General features: G+C 36.5%; 1 protein-coding gene across 1 annotated transcript; it reads left to right on the forward strand.

Moving 5' to 3' along the window:
• Positions 1-813: 813 nt before the first annotated feature.
• On the forward strand, positions 814-13,885 carry USP44 (ubiquitin specific peptidase 44). Its single transcript, XM_045779422.2, has 5 exons — positions 814-2,302; positions 5,840-6,035; positions 8,190-8,298; positions 12,013-12,218; positions 13,363-13,885. Exons 1-5 carry the CDS (start codon positions 878-880, stop codon positions 13,560-13,562), a joined length of 2,136 nt encoding a protein of 711 aa, XP_045635378.1. The 5' UTR covers positions 814-877; the 3' UTR covers positions 13,563-13,885.
• Positions 13,886-15,044: the final 1,159 nt, after the last annotated feature.

The raw sequence follows: 15,044 nt of genomic DNA on the forward strand, positions 1-15,044 counted from the left end.
GTGAGATCTATTTGAGTCTTGCCAGCCCCAATTTTTAAGAAACGGAATGTATTTTTATAAACTGCCCTCGACTGTTGGGTAAAAGGATGGATCTTATTCTAGTTTATTGAAAAGGGGTCATGACCCATTCTTTACCAGTAGATGGTGACAGAAAATTTTAAAAGTTAAAGTTTTTAAAGAAAGTAAAGTGAAGTGTGTGTTCTTTCAGAGCAAGGCAGATGAGAGATTAGCGATCTCCAGAGCAAGGGGAAGGTGAGAACTGCCTATGGTATTATGACAGGCAGCCCAGAAATCAGGAGGAAAGGAAGCAAATTTATAAAATTATTCTCGAAGGGCACCTGGGTGGCTCAGTTGATTAAGCCTCTGCCTTTGGCTGTAGTTGTGATCTCCAGGTCCTGGGATCAGGCCCCCTTGCTCAGTGGGGGGTCTGCTTCTCCCTCTCCCTCTGCCTCTCCCCTCCGCTTGTGCTGTCTCTCTCCCTGTCTCTTTTAAAAAAGATTTTGTTTATTTTTGCAAAAGAGAGAGAGCGCACACAAACGATGTGCAGGGAGGGGCAGAGGGAGAAGCAGACTCCCTGCTGAGCAGGGAGCTCTATGAGGAACTCCATCCCAGGACCCCAGGATCCTGACCTGAGCTGAAAGCAAATGCTTAACGGACTGAACCACCCAGGTGCCCCCTTCTCTATCTCTCAAATGAATAATGAACAAATCAAATCTTAAAAAATAAATAAAATAAAATAATTCTCGGTAAAATACCTTATTAAAAATATTGGCTTCTTTTATTAAAAAATGGTGTTGTTCTGCTTAGTTTTCAGATGCTTCAGGTATCGTGAACAGAGACTTGTTTGGATTATGTGTTTCTCAGCTAGACTAAATAAATGTTAACAATGGATAAGTGCAAACACATTGGGCAGTTGCGGCTTGCTCAAGACCATTCCATCCTCAACCCTCAGAAGTGGCATTGTGTGGACTGCAATACAACTGAGTCGATCTGGGCTTGCCTTAGCTGTTCTCATGTTGCCTGTGGAAGATACATTGAAGAACATGCACTCAAGCACTTTCAAGAAAGCAGTCATCCTGTTGCATTGGAGGTGAATGAGATGTATGTTTTTTGTTACCTTTGTGATGATTATGTTCTTAATGATAATGCAACTGAAGACCTGAAGTTACTACGAAGTATGTTAAGTGCAATCAAAAGTCAAAATTATCAGTGCACTACTCGTAGTGGAAGGGTTTTGCGGTCTATGGGTACAAGTGATGATACTTACTACTTACATGATGGCACCCAATCTCTGCTTCAAAATGAAGATCAAATGTATACTGCTCTTTGGCACAGGAGAAGGATATTAATGAGTAAAATCTTTCGAACTTGGTTTGAACAATCACCCATTGGAAGAAAAAGGCAAGAGGAACAATTTCAGGAAAAAATAGCAAAAAGAGAAGTAAAGAAAAGACGACAAGAATTAGAGTATCAAGTTAAAGCAGAATTGGAAACTATACATCCAAGAAAGAGTTTACGTTTGCAAGGTCTAGCTCAATCTACCACAGTAGAAATAGTTCCTGTTCAAGTTCCACTACAAACCCCAGCATCACCAGCAAAAGATAAAGTAGTATCTACCTCAGAAGATGTAAGGTTAAAAAAAGCCAGTGACCCCTCAGGTAAACGAAGGCCAATAGTAACCCCTGGTGTAACAGGATTGAGAAATTTGGGAAATACTTGCTATATGAATTCTGTTCTTCAAGTGTTGAGTCATTTACTTATTTTTCGGCAATGTTTTTTAAAACTTGATCTGAACCGATGGCTGGCTGTGACAGCTAGTGATAAGACAAGATCACCTTATAAGCATCCATCAATCACAGATACAGTATATCAAATGAATGAATGCCAAGAAAAAGATACGGGCAGTGCTCCCTCCAGACCTCCAAGTTTATCATTAGGACTAAGTGGTGGAGCATCAAAGAGTAGAAAGATGGAACTTATTCAGCCAAGGGAGCCAAGTTCACAATACATTTCTCTCTGTCATGAATTGCATACTTTGTTCCAAGTCATGTGGTCTGGAAAGTGGGCCTTGGTCTCACCATTTGCTATGCTACACTCCGTGTGGAGACTAATTCCAGCTTTTCGTGGTTATGCCCAACAGGATGCTCAGGAATTTCTTTGTGAACTTTTGGATAAAATACAACATGAACTAGAGACAACTGGTACTAGGTTACCAGCTCTTATCCCCACTTCTCAAAGGAAACTTATCAAACAGGTTCTGAATGTTGTGAATAATATTTTTCATGGACAACTTCTTAGTCAGGTATGGATTTTTTTAAATCTCACTTTCATCTTGGGGAATTCATAAAATGAAGCCTAAAAAATGCATTTTCTCTGTGTTCCTAGTGTGTTAGAGCTAGTACTGTTTTCATGTCAAAATAGATTGCTTTTACAGAAGTCAGCTCGTTTACAATGTTTTACTGATTTACATGTTTCCTTCATGAATCACTGGAAGTTTTTCATCTATGGTATCAAAGATTTTTTTGTGGGGAGAGGGAATCAAGAAACAGCTTCTTAGGTTGATTAAATTCATTTTCTGAGGGATTGTGAAGAGAGGGTCACACCCCACAGGGAATAGATTTGAAGATGCTGCTGCCCTGGGAATGGATTTTAGTAATTTCAGGAACCAAGAAGTATCCCTGGAGGACTTTCTATAAAACCAAAGGGGGCAAGGTCTGAAAGCTTTAACAAGTAGATAGGGAAATTTTAAAGTAAATAAATGTGATTTCATTGAGAATAATCCTAAACGGTTTTCCTTTATTTTAATTACAGCTATAAAAGTTTCCCTTGTTGTGAAAAGGAATCACGAAACCAGAATCTTCCATCTAATTAATAGCTCTCTGTAATGAGTGGACTTATTGGTAAACTATTACTAGACATAAGGCTCTCTACTTTTCCATAGCATAGAGCTTAAAAATTTTTTTGTTTTAGGCAATTGGGCTGTTAGGTCATTTCTTTCCCTTTGTACACCTGCCTCTGCTCCTCAGTTCCACTCTCACAGTAATAATACGATCTTTTGTCTTTATAGCATACTTTTCTGGAATGCAGCTTAAATATATATTTTAAATTTTTTTTAAAGCTCGCCCAATGTGGGGCTCGAGCTCACAAACCTGAAATCAAGAGTTGCTTGCTCCACCAACTAAGCCAGCCAGGCATCCCTGTAGTTTAGTATTTCAAATGTAATTCTTAGGGTTTATCTTTGACATTTGTTCCCTTAATGTTTCAGAAATGTAAAGATTCTACATTGTGCCATTTAGCAAGTAAGCATTGTTTCTTGTGTTGCATGCAATTTTATTTTTCCACCATTTTTATGCAAAAGTTTAAAATGTACCATTAATAGGAGTGCCTGACTGGCTCAGTTGGTAGAGGATGCACCTCACCTTGGGGTGAGTTCAAGCCCTATGTTGGGCCTAGAGCTTACTTTAAAAAAAAGTTAAAATGCATTATTACAAATAGAAGTAATATATAGTCATGGAAAACCAGTATGATACAGTAAATCTATGCAGTAAAAGAAAAATCATCCCCTTATCCCATAACCCCATAACCCACCCATAAAACTATTAACATTTTGGTATACTTCTAGTATTTTCTTCTGTACATTAAAAAAATTATTTTTAAAGTTTTGGTGTTTTTAATTTTTTTTTAAGTAAGTTCCATGTGGAGCCCAACACGGAGCTTTATCTCATTGATCTTGAGATCAAGACCTGAGCTGAGATCAGGAGTCAGACACTTTAACTGACTAGAAACCTGCACACCTTTTCTTCCGCACATTTTTTTTTAAAAGATTTTATTTATTTGTTTGAAAGAGAAAGAGAGCACCAGCAGGGGTAGTAGCAGAGAGAGAGAGGGAGAAGCAGGCTCCCCGCTCAAGAGAGGGCTCCATCCCAGGACGCTGGGATCATGACCTGAGCCGAAGGAAGACACTTAACCAACTGAGCCACCCAGGAGCCCCTCTTCTGCACATTTATATTTTCTCCCACTTGTGCAGTCATGATGAAGTTACCTGCTTTTTTCATTTTTTTCATTATTAATGTAAAGATTTTTCATAGTCATTAAAATATTTGATTTTTTTCACAGCATGTCAGTGCATTATATGTATATACCGTAATTTATTTACCCATTCCTGTGTTGTTGACTTGTAAACTATTTCCAATTTTTCTTTTATTTTAATGTCACAATGCATTCTCTTCTAATGATTTTGCTAAGACAAGAGTCCTAGAATTACTTTGTCAAAGGGTAGGACTTTTGATCCTTGGCTACAGATTTCTTTCCAGAAAGTTACTATTTTGTATTTTGTATAGTGCAAGGGTGCCTACGTGCTTATTTTTTCCTTTATGGATGACTTTTGAAATTAATAGAAATTATTATGCCAGCTTTTTGCTCTCTTCCTTTCAGACACACAATAAACTCTTAGGAAACTGGAAACTGGTCATCTAAGGAGATTCAGATGGTTGGTTCCTGTAATGGCTTCTTTCTTTCTTTCTTTCTTTCTTTCTTTCTTTCTTTCTTTCTTTCTTTCTTCCTTTCTTCCTTTCTTCCTTTCTTCCTTTCTTCCTTCCTTCCTTCCTTCCTTCCTTCCTTCCTTCCTTCCTTTCTTCCTTTCTTTCTTTCTTTCTTTCTTTCTTTCTTTCTTTCTTTCTTTCTTTCTTTCTTTCTTTCTTTCTTTCTTTCTTTCTTTCTTTCTTTCTTTCTTTCAAGATTTTTATTTATTTAACAGACAGCCAGCGAGAGAGGGAACACAAGCAAGGGGAGTGGGAGAGGAAGAAGCAGGCTCCCAGCGGAGCAGGAGCAGGGAGCCCTATGCGGGGCCTGGAGCCCAATGCAGGGCTCAACCCCAGGACCCTGGGATCATGCCCTGAGCCGAAAGCAGACACTTCACGACTGAGCCACCCAGGCGCCCCTCTTCTTTCTTTTTTTATTCAAGAAACTGTTCTCAGAAGGTTAAACTCTATTAGTCTCCAAATAAACACCAAGAGTGTTCTTTTCTTTGTGTCAGTTTGTTAAATCTAGAATCTGCATTAGACCTGGCTTCTTTATTTTGTTGCCCTGTTTTAGGAACCTAGCTTTTTATAAAAGTTTAGTAATATATCATGTGGGTATTATTAGATCTATAGAGTCTGTCTTCAGTTTTGTGCAGTGTTTGTTGGCATTAAGTCATGCTGAATGCTTCACTTGTTAAAACTTCCCCATACTCTATATTTGGTGAGGATTTTAATGTAGTGACATTTGCTTTAAGTGAGAGTGTGACATTATTTACGTTAAATGTATTGTCTTTTGAAATTATCGGTTGGGCTTCAAAATCCATATATACTAATATACAAATAGTATTTTATTTGTATCATGGTTAAGAAGTTTTAGGGATTTGGGGAGAGAAAATGAGTGAAAGATAAGGGGAAAGGGCAAAGAACAAGCCTAATAATCTAAACACATTAAATTAAATGCATATGAATCTTTCTTTCTCTCCCTGCCCCTGCCCTCCCCCCACACACAATGTATATACCTGATTAAATGAGTGCACAGTTTTGTTTGTTTACCTACATTCAGATTTGACTAATGCCCTTGGAGTTTTTTGAATGCCTACTGGTTAAAGCCCACTAGTACATAATGGGCTTAATGACAGTTGTTGAAAGGAAAAATTATAATAAAAAAAATCCTTGAAAATAATATAAAGCAGATTATTCAGAATTCTGATGGTGCATTTTCAGAAGAAAAGCTAATTTACTGGCAGTGACCTCTATAGTGAAGGGAGTAAATGTTTTGACAGGATTGTAATCTGAGAAACTAATGTTTTTATTTGCAGGTTACATGTCTGGCATGTGACAACAAATCAAATACCATAGAACCTTTCTGGGACTTATCACTGGAATTTCCAGAAAGATACCAATGCAATGGAAAAGATATTGCTTCCCAGCCATGTCGGGTTACTGAAATGCTGACCAAATTCACAGAAACTGAAGCTTTAGAAGGAAAAATCTACGTATGTGACCACTGTAACTGTAAGTAGAGACTGTATATTCTCATTGCTTTTCTGAGATTAGCAAAGAGAAACACAAATGAAAGGAAGTATGAAATAAATTCCTGAAGTAGCAGTTATGGAAGTAAAGTTTGTTAGTTCATCAAAAGAAACTGGGATAGATATTTCTACTTTATAATTGGTATTTGTGAACTATGTGTTTGTTTTGCCATATTGATGACAATAAATTTTTTTGATCCCATAGTCAATTGTGGAGAGGAAGGATTCATAAAATAAGAAATTTGAACTTAATATGTGAGGCAGAATAAAGTAGTGATGGGGAATAGTAAAAGGAAAGCATGTTATTTAGTACTAAATGTTTGCTTTATGAGTCTTTTTGCTATATATCTAAGCATTGGTATATAGATAATATATGTATATAGGTGTGTGTATGCATACCTATATAATAGGAAATATATAGTTGGACTACTGCTATGGAGATTGGCTTCATAAAAACAAAGATTTAGTCAAAAACCATCTACTGACTATTTCTTCTATATTAGTCATTGTTCTAATTGCTATGGATAGAAGTAAAACACTTTCAAGGTGCTCACATACCTAATGGAAGAAACAGATAATTAAGATCTGTTATGAGAAACTCTACTAGAGGTGAGTGTAGGAACCCAGCACTGGGGGATGAAACAGTCGTTTCAATGAAAGGGAAGCATCATCCTCCAGAATTTGTGTATAAAACCGTGACAGATCTGCTGTGTCTTTTTCTGGTGTCTTTATCTTCTCTATCAGTGTGCATGTGATATCTCAGTGTTTATGCTATATATTTTCAGGTATTCTAATTTCCATGTTTGAAAAAAATGATCTTAGGGTTTTAGGTACTAAGCTTCTCAGGTAATACAAAAGAAATATTGGATGTTCCAGCATTGAAGAACTATCACATCAGTTGATGGTTTTTTTAGAATGACTTATATGAACATTTTCTGAGTGCTGTCTAATATGAACTCTGTGACAAATAGCCTAAGATTTATAAGGTTTGAAAAAAATAAACCTTTATCAAATTCCAATGGTGAAGTGTTTCCTTTCTTGGATATAAATGTAAATGGCCCTAGATGCTTTCATCCATCAAATCTGAGAATAGAAAGATATCATGAGTGAATGCAGAATATGGTTTTATAACATGTTTGTGTGTGTTTACTGGCTCTCCTAAATAAAGTCGTAAAAGAGCTGCTGTAATTTAATATATACAGGCAGATGTTTAAAATTATAAGTCAGGGAGTTGATATCACTTATCTACCTATCCTTGGCCCATATATTCAGGGAAATGATCCAAAAGTAGGTCCAGGACATTCAGCAGCACCAGATACCTGGATCTCAGGCGCAGAGACCTGGAGGACAGGCTACCTGTGGCAAATGGAGACAGCTTACAGGACAGCCTCATGGGGGACTGGTTCCACCTCTTCCATGAGAAGCAGCTGCTGCTGTGGCTGGAGTCAGAGCTGCTGTGTAAGTTGAAGGGCAGCTCCTGGGTGTCCAGAGCAAACTCTGGTAGATAGTGGTCCAGCCAGAAGCTTCAGGGCGCAATTCATGGGTGGACCTCTAGAGAAGCAGAGGAGACAACAAAAAGAATCCTAAGTGCCACGTGTTTAAGATCTGGTACTAAAATAGCAAAAGCAAGACACTGAGGGAGGCCACAGGCTCAGAGCTGGAAGAGGACTGCTTTGTCAGGAAGTGGGGAAGGGTGTTCTGAGCTATTAAGGACCCACCACCTGAGATTCCAGTTAGCCTCTGTAAATGAACTGACTATGATACTTTTTTAAATTGAGAATTTGGGAAGAGTATATTAGAGTATGTTTAGGGAAAGTTTTAACTTTTCCTATTAATTGGCATAGCCAAATCCATTTTTAAATATTATAGCACTAGATCATTCTTTTGCCTTATTTGTGGGAGTATATTAAATCAGGTACTTAATTGTTTACATGTCTGTCTGCCTGACTAGGTCTTAAATTGTGTGTGTATGTTTGTACCTATAAGGTTTTTGAGAGCAAGGCCATGTCTTTACCTCTAGCACAGTACAATACCTGTAACAGAGATGTTTAATAATACGTGTCTAAAGTATTTAGAATTTACTCGGCATATCCTTGTATCTTTAAATTTGATTCTCTTTCTGTTTTTGATATCACAGCAAAGCGTAGGAGGTTTTCTTCAAAATCAGTTGTACTCACAGAAGCACAAAAACAGCTTATGATTTGCCACCTACCTCAGGTTCTCAGACTACATCTCAAACGATTCAGGTTAGTAGTAGTAGTATTCCAACTACACACTTCTTTGTTTGTTTGTTTTAAATATTTTTTTTTAAGTAATCTCTACCCAATGTGGGGCTTGAACTTACTTGATCTTGAACCCAAGATCAAGAGTCTCATGCTCTACTGACTGAGCCAGCCAGTCGCCCCTCCAACTACACACTTCTAAGTTAATCATTCCTTGTGCTTATAGTGCTTCAAAATTTAACACACGTGATGAATCAGATTTTAATAGTATGTTCTTGGCTATTAGATGACTTAACATCTATCTACTTCTGTGTTTTTTTAAAGACAAAAATAATTCTGTCATTATCTCTAGCCTTGACCAAGAGACACCATTTTCAATAACTAAGCTTCTGGTTAGCTTCCCTTGTAGAATGTATTGCCGATGAGTAGACAGACCCTTCACATTTTGGTCTGTAATATTATTCCTGTAAGCTTCTGCTTATTAGAGTTTAATATTCAGCATATTTTAGGTATAAAATTTTTAAATTTATAACTTAAGAGTATTTTACCCAATTGCTTCATTCTTGGAAAATATCTAAGGTATACCAGTTCAATTCAGAGCAGTTAACAAAAACAAAAAACTCTAATGTTCAGAAATATATTTAGGCAGGCGAATTAGTTTGCAAAACTGTTGGTTAAGCAAAGCATATGGTTTCATACCTTGCAATAACCATGTTAACCTTAGAGCTTATTCTTAAGTTACTTTATGTGCTATGATTTGAAAACTATCGAAACCGTGTTTTTCATACATATTGGTTTTTGGCTTATTTAAAGCTTTTTTGGCATGTATGTGTGTTTTTTAAGATTTTATTTATTTATTACAGAGAGTGAGGTAGAGAGAGAGAGAGCACACGAGCAGGGGCAGAAGGAGAGGGAGAAACAGGCTCGATCGCAGAACCCTGGGATCATGACTTGAGCCCAAGGCAGACGCTTAACTGACTGAGCCCCCAGGCTCTCCTTAAAGTTTTTAAAAAATAATTAAAATAATAATTTTTTTAATCCAAACTTTACAGAAAGTAAAGAAGCACAAAGTAAAAGTAAGTCTTTCCTTTCAGCCCTGCTTCCCAGAGATATTCGCTGTTAATTTTAGTCAGTTATTTCAGTTACTTATGGAAGCTGTTAAAGGTAGAATCAACAAATGTGTGAGTGCTGTTAAATGCAAGATGTTGTTCTATGTTCTTTGGGAAATATAAAGTAGGATCCTCTCCTCAAGATTATAGTCAGACATGCACAGAAATAGTGGTGAAATAGAAATACTAAGGGGATGGCTGGCTCAGTCAGTAGAGCATGCAACTCATAATCTCAGGGTTGTGCATTCAAGCCCCATATTGGGCACGGAGCCTAGTTAAAATTGTTTTAAAAATTAAAAAAAGAAAAATACTAAGTATGACAAGTTATATACAAATTGACTTATCAGAGATTTGGAAGAGGGAGTTAGCTGATGTCTAAATGTTCCCAAAGTCTCTCTAATGGCATAGGGGTCTTTATATCATTCAAGTCTCAGTTCATATGTCTGCTCTTTAGAGCAGACTTCCTTGACCATCCTATTTAAAAGTAGCACCACCCAACCCACACTATCACATTACCCTATTTTTGCTTAAATGGCAAAACCCACTATGTGCAATTAGTAGTTTATTTACTTATTTCTCTCCCTGAAAGTGGAACAGAAGCTCAGTAATGACAGGGACCTTGTCTATTTCATTCCTGTATCCCAACGCCCAGAACCGAGCTCCGTGCATAGTAGTTGCCCAAAAATATTTATTAAGTGAATGAATGGGGCATATAAAGGAGGAAGGAACACTTTAGCCTAAGGGAGCAACATGAACAAAGGTATGGATCAGGACCAGGGAAGGGTATACTACAAAAGGTTTAATGAAATCAGGTGAGACCTGTCATTGTGCATAAAATCAAGTGGAATAGAAACAAGATTAGTTAGAAGGTTAATATTGTATTCCACAGCCAGGTAAGAAGGGCCAGGGAGCATGGAAAAGTAAGAGCATAAATGAGCTTCTGTAAAGACAGAACTGTAAGGACTTAAATTTTTGTTACTTAAATTTGTACTGACTTGGCTACTATAAACTGTTGAAGAACTTCCTGTTCTTCCTAATTGCTGCTTTAATCTGGTATTTGAAGTTCTCCTTTGAGTTAAACCTATTTGACTCCATCCCTTTTGCCCAAAACATTTTTGACCCTTCATGCCATATTTCTTTCTGATTCAGAGATTTTGTTTATGCTGCCTTTACCGCATTTGTCTTTCTCCTTTTTCTGCATCTGTTCAAAAAGCACTATTATATTTGCCAATGTATAAAATATATAGGATATATAAAAGATAAAAGGGAGAATGGGGTAGGGCAGGGGCGTACAGGAGCCTCTGAAAAAGCATAACAAATGGAACATTTCTAGTACCTTAGACACTCCCCATGTGTGCCTCCCAGTCTAATGCCCTCCCTTCTCTTTGAAGCAAACCACTATGAACTTGGGGTATAGTGTTATCATTTTATTTCCATCAGCAGAAAAAAACTGGGTACCTAACTTAATCAATAGGAATGAGTATTGTCTATTTTGATGGCTTATAAGTATTTATTTAGCATTAAATAATGTAAGGTTTGAATTTTATGGTAAACTAAATGAATCTTTTGAATGATGGGAATTATAGGAACTTGTGTTAAGCAAGTCCCATTTTTTAATATGCTTGGTCTTCCATGTTGACTAGTTACAGGTGCATTGAATATAGGATCTCTTATACATTTCATGGGAAAAGTTTTGGGATATGGCTCTTAGTCCAACAGATAATTTAATTTGTAAGTCTAACCTTTAGTTCCATACAATTTTATATTGTACTAATAGCATTTTCATATATTTTTGCTTCATAAAACCTGTCTATCTTGCTTTCTCCTCCTCTACTTACTATTATTTATCATAACCCCATGTTATTTTAGTACTTTAATGCTATCCTATTTTCATCTGTGTCTGTCTTTTGTCTCTGCACCACTGTAAACCAAGCTGCATTACAATCTCTTGAACAACACATTATTTTCCCCTATAGCAACAGCTCATACTATGTGTATGATAAAAACGTTGCTTGCCATACTTTGGTCCAGTACCAGGATGCATGACCAACAGACAGAAAATGACAGTACAGAGGCATTGTTTGAGTTCTGTCCCTAATGAGCGTTGTACTGACTTACAAGGAAGGGTTACAGTTCCTATTTTTTTCTTAGAAGAGCTCTAAAGTGTTCTGAAGAATTAGAGGTGCCTTGTTTTGTCCTGCTTTTTCTGTACATCTGGTCAAGAATGGTCCAGATTATGTCTCCCAAGAACAAATTCTAGATTCTGGAATCCTCCTAATGGTGTGACAAGGCAATAAAGAATTAAAAACCCTTTGGTACCTTGAATTAATCTATTAGAAGGGGGAAACTGCTATAGGGCCATATTTCCTTTGCTGAAAGTTAATTTACTTCGTATATTATCATCTAACTACAGAAGACAAATATTTTAAAACCTGACCAGACCTATTTAATAAAACTAAATTCTTCCACTTATAGCCAATTCCAGCATTGAAAGGATTTTATATTTCCATTATTTTACATATGATACTTTGTATTCTATACAGAGGTCTTTTATTATGACTGTCTAAACCTAGTACATGGTTATATTCCCTTGACTTTTTTTGATAATTTTACCCTGGTTTGTTCACAGGTGGTCAGGACGTAATAATCGAGAGAAAATTGGTGTTCATGTTGGCTTTGAAGAAATCTTAAACATGGAGCCTTATTGCTGCAGGCAATCCCTGAAATCCCTCAGACCAGAATGTTTTATCTATGATTTATCTGCTGTAGTAATGCACCATGGGAAAGGATTTGGCTCAGGACACTACACTGCCTACTGCTATAATTCTGAAGGAGGTATAGATGGGGAAAAGTATTTTACCTTGGGTCAGACTTGGAAGTTGGCTTTACAATTTCTAAATTGGCCACTAAATCATCTTAAGTGAAGCCACTTGACCTTTTGTTTTTTTTCCAAGAATGCTTCTGCAGTTCATAAAACAAAACAAAGCAAATACAAAGAAAACAAGGTTTGTGCAGAAAATGGCATATTTTCTGCAGGATTGTAGTAGTTTTGACTTTCAAAGGCTGTAGCAATAGGATAATACGGATGGTCACATTAATTAAAAGTCAGATTGCTGTCTTACGAGCCCATTTCTAAGGGCAAGTCCTCTGTTTACTGGTTTCATTTAATTTTGTTAGGAAACAGAGCATTTAATGAACTGGAGATCACAGATATATTTGAACAAACTCTTAAGTTCAGGTTTTAATAAAACTTTTTTTTTTTTTTTAAGATTTTTTTATTTGACAGAGAGCAAGAGAGGGAACACAAGCAGGGGGAGTGGAAGAGGGAGAAGCAGGTCTCCCGCTGAGCAGGGAGCCTGATGTGGGGCTCCATCCCAGGACGCTGGGATTGCGACCTGAACCAAAGGCAGACGCTTGAAGACTGAGACACCCAGGCACCCCTAAAACTCACTTTCACTTACTGCCTCCATTGACCCTCAAGGACAGTCTTCAGAGATAGCAAAATTGATTTAGGTTTCACTTTTTCTTTCCCCTTCCTTTACTACTGAACGAAGACTGAGCCTCTCCATTCATACCATTCCCCCTCACCCAGAAAAGAGGTATGGAGAGAAAGCCCACATAATCCACGAAGGCAATTAATTTAACAATAAACTACCAAGAGTGAGGTGTACACTGCTTTACAGTATAATTAGCAAAAGCACTAACTGGTAAGATTATACCTAGAATTAAGGATAATGTCAAGTGAACTAATCAGATTTTTTTAACTTCAGATTACTTCTAGAATAAAGGTAGATGATTCCAGAATAACATACTGCCCAAGCTATATTTCTCATTAACAGAAATGAATTGGCTAATTATTTTCCCTTCAAAGAAACGTAACTCTCACTGAAATTAATGCCTTTAAATCCATTTTAATTTATATTAGAAACTTCTAAAGTTATTTTATAAACATTAAGTATATTTCTGTGCTTCACTCTAGGGTTCTGGGTACACTGCAATGATTCCAAGCTAAGCATGTGCACTATGGATGAAGTATGCAAGGCCCAAGCTTATATCTTGTTTTATACCCAGCGAGTTACTGAGAATGGACATTCTAAACTCTTGCCTCCAGAACTCCTGTCTGGTAGCCAACATCCCAATGAAGAAGCTGATACCTCTTCTAATGAAATCCTTAGCTGATCCAAAGACAGTGGGGCTTTCTTCTTGTGGTTTTATATATACTTTTTAAAAGGGCTTACAATTTTGAGCTTCATTGTTTTAATTTTTTACTTAGGAATCAGTGCACTGTTTATTCATTTTGTATCTACAACAAAACTCCTTTTACAGAGCCAAGATTAGCATAAATGCATATATCAATGACAGCAGGTAACTTTTTTCAAGTACTTGGGAGTTTTAAACTTGGTATTTACTTCAGACTAGCATTACCTCTTTTTTATTTTGATGTCTTAATTGGCTCAGATCATGAATTTGTGCAATCTTTTACTGAAGTTCAGGTGGCATCATTTTATACATTTATTTATCTTTTGTAGGCATTTTCTATAGAAATTCTTATTAGATGGAAAATTAGATACTTTCTTCACTAACAGTCACACCAAAAAAAAATTTCTTTCAGGCCATTCGTATACTGAAGTTACCTCTGCCCCTTGAAGGGAGTTAAACTACCACATTCATTATGAAATATCAAGGTATCATCTAAATACTCATCAATCACACTAATTGATATTCCTGAGGCTTTGTTACAGGGCTCAGAATAGACATTACTTTAATGGAACTTCCATTTTTCCAAAAATGTATTAAGTTTTAATAATTGTTTTTTATTTGGCATAGTCCAAATTTATACAAATGAAAATGACAGCTTTATAAATAGTATATTTAAATTACTTCAGTACTGTGGACATGAAAACAATGATGGCTGGGACTTTTATGATGATTTGTTTGGCAGCAAACAGGTTTGCCCAGATTCTAATAAACAGTCTTATTAAAAATCTGAATTCAGCAGTGTACTATGATATGCAAGTACAGTTTAACTTGAATAAGTTCATATTATATGTTTAACATTAGATCTCTTAAAAGCTTTGTACCAACCATATCATATCTTGAGATTTTTTAAAGGAAAAAAATGTCTTCTTGAAGAGAAAAAAAATTGCGTAGGACAGAGAAGATAATTGTTCAAAATTGGCAACTGGGCAACATGTTCAGCATCTCGTATTTCTAAATAACTAAAGGCTTGGATTACTTTTGCTTCAATTATGTGAAGACTAGGAACCTCAGATATTCAAACACTGGGCCCTTACTTTTTTAATTAAAAATTATCTAAACTTGCATTTTATTAAAAAATATAGTAGGAAATACTCTTTGTTCTTCCCTAATCTTACTAGATCTCTTCAAAATCCTACGGCTGCTAATTATTCACTAACCTCTGTAGATCAGCTATTTAACATCTTAGCTCAGTGTGAACCACTGGAAGATAATTTTTTCCTTTTTTAAGTGGATTTTCTTGCAGGTTGAAATTTTAATGAAAGATAATATCCTGTAGAATGCTGTTCTCTGCTAGTGATCATCTATTAAATATAAGCTTGAAAAGGATTAGCAAATTTTACTTAAATTTCAGAGAGCAAGTCATTGGGGCAGCTGATCATGAAGTGCAATGAGAATTTATCT

This window comes from Ursus americanus, chromosome 17 (genome assembly GCF_024610735.1).
Source record: "Ursus americanus isolate L20-20 chromosome 17, mUrsAme1.1.p, whole genome shotgun sequence".
Taxonomy (NCBI): Eukaryota; Metazoa; Chordata; class Mammalia; order Carnivora; family Ursidae; genus Ursus; species Ursus americanus.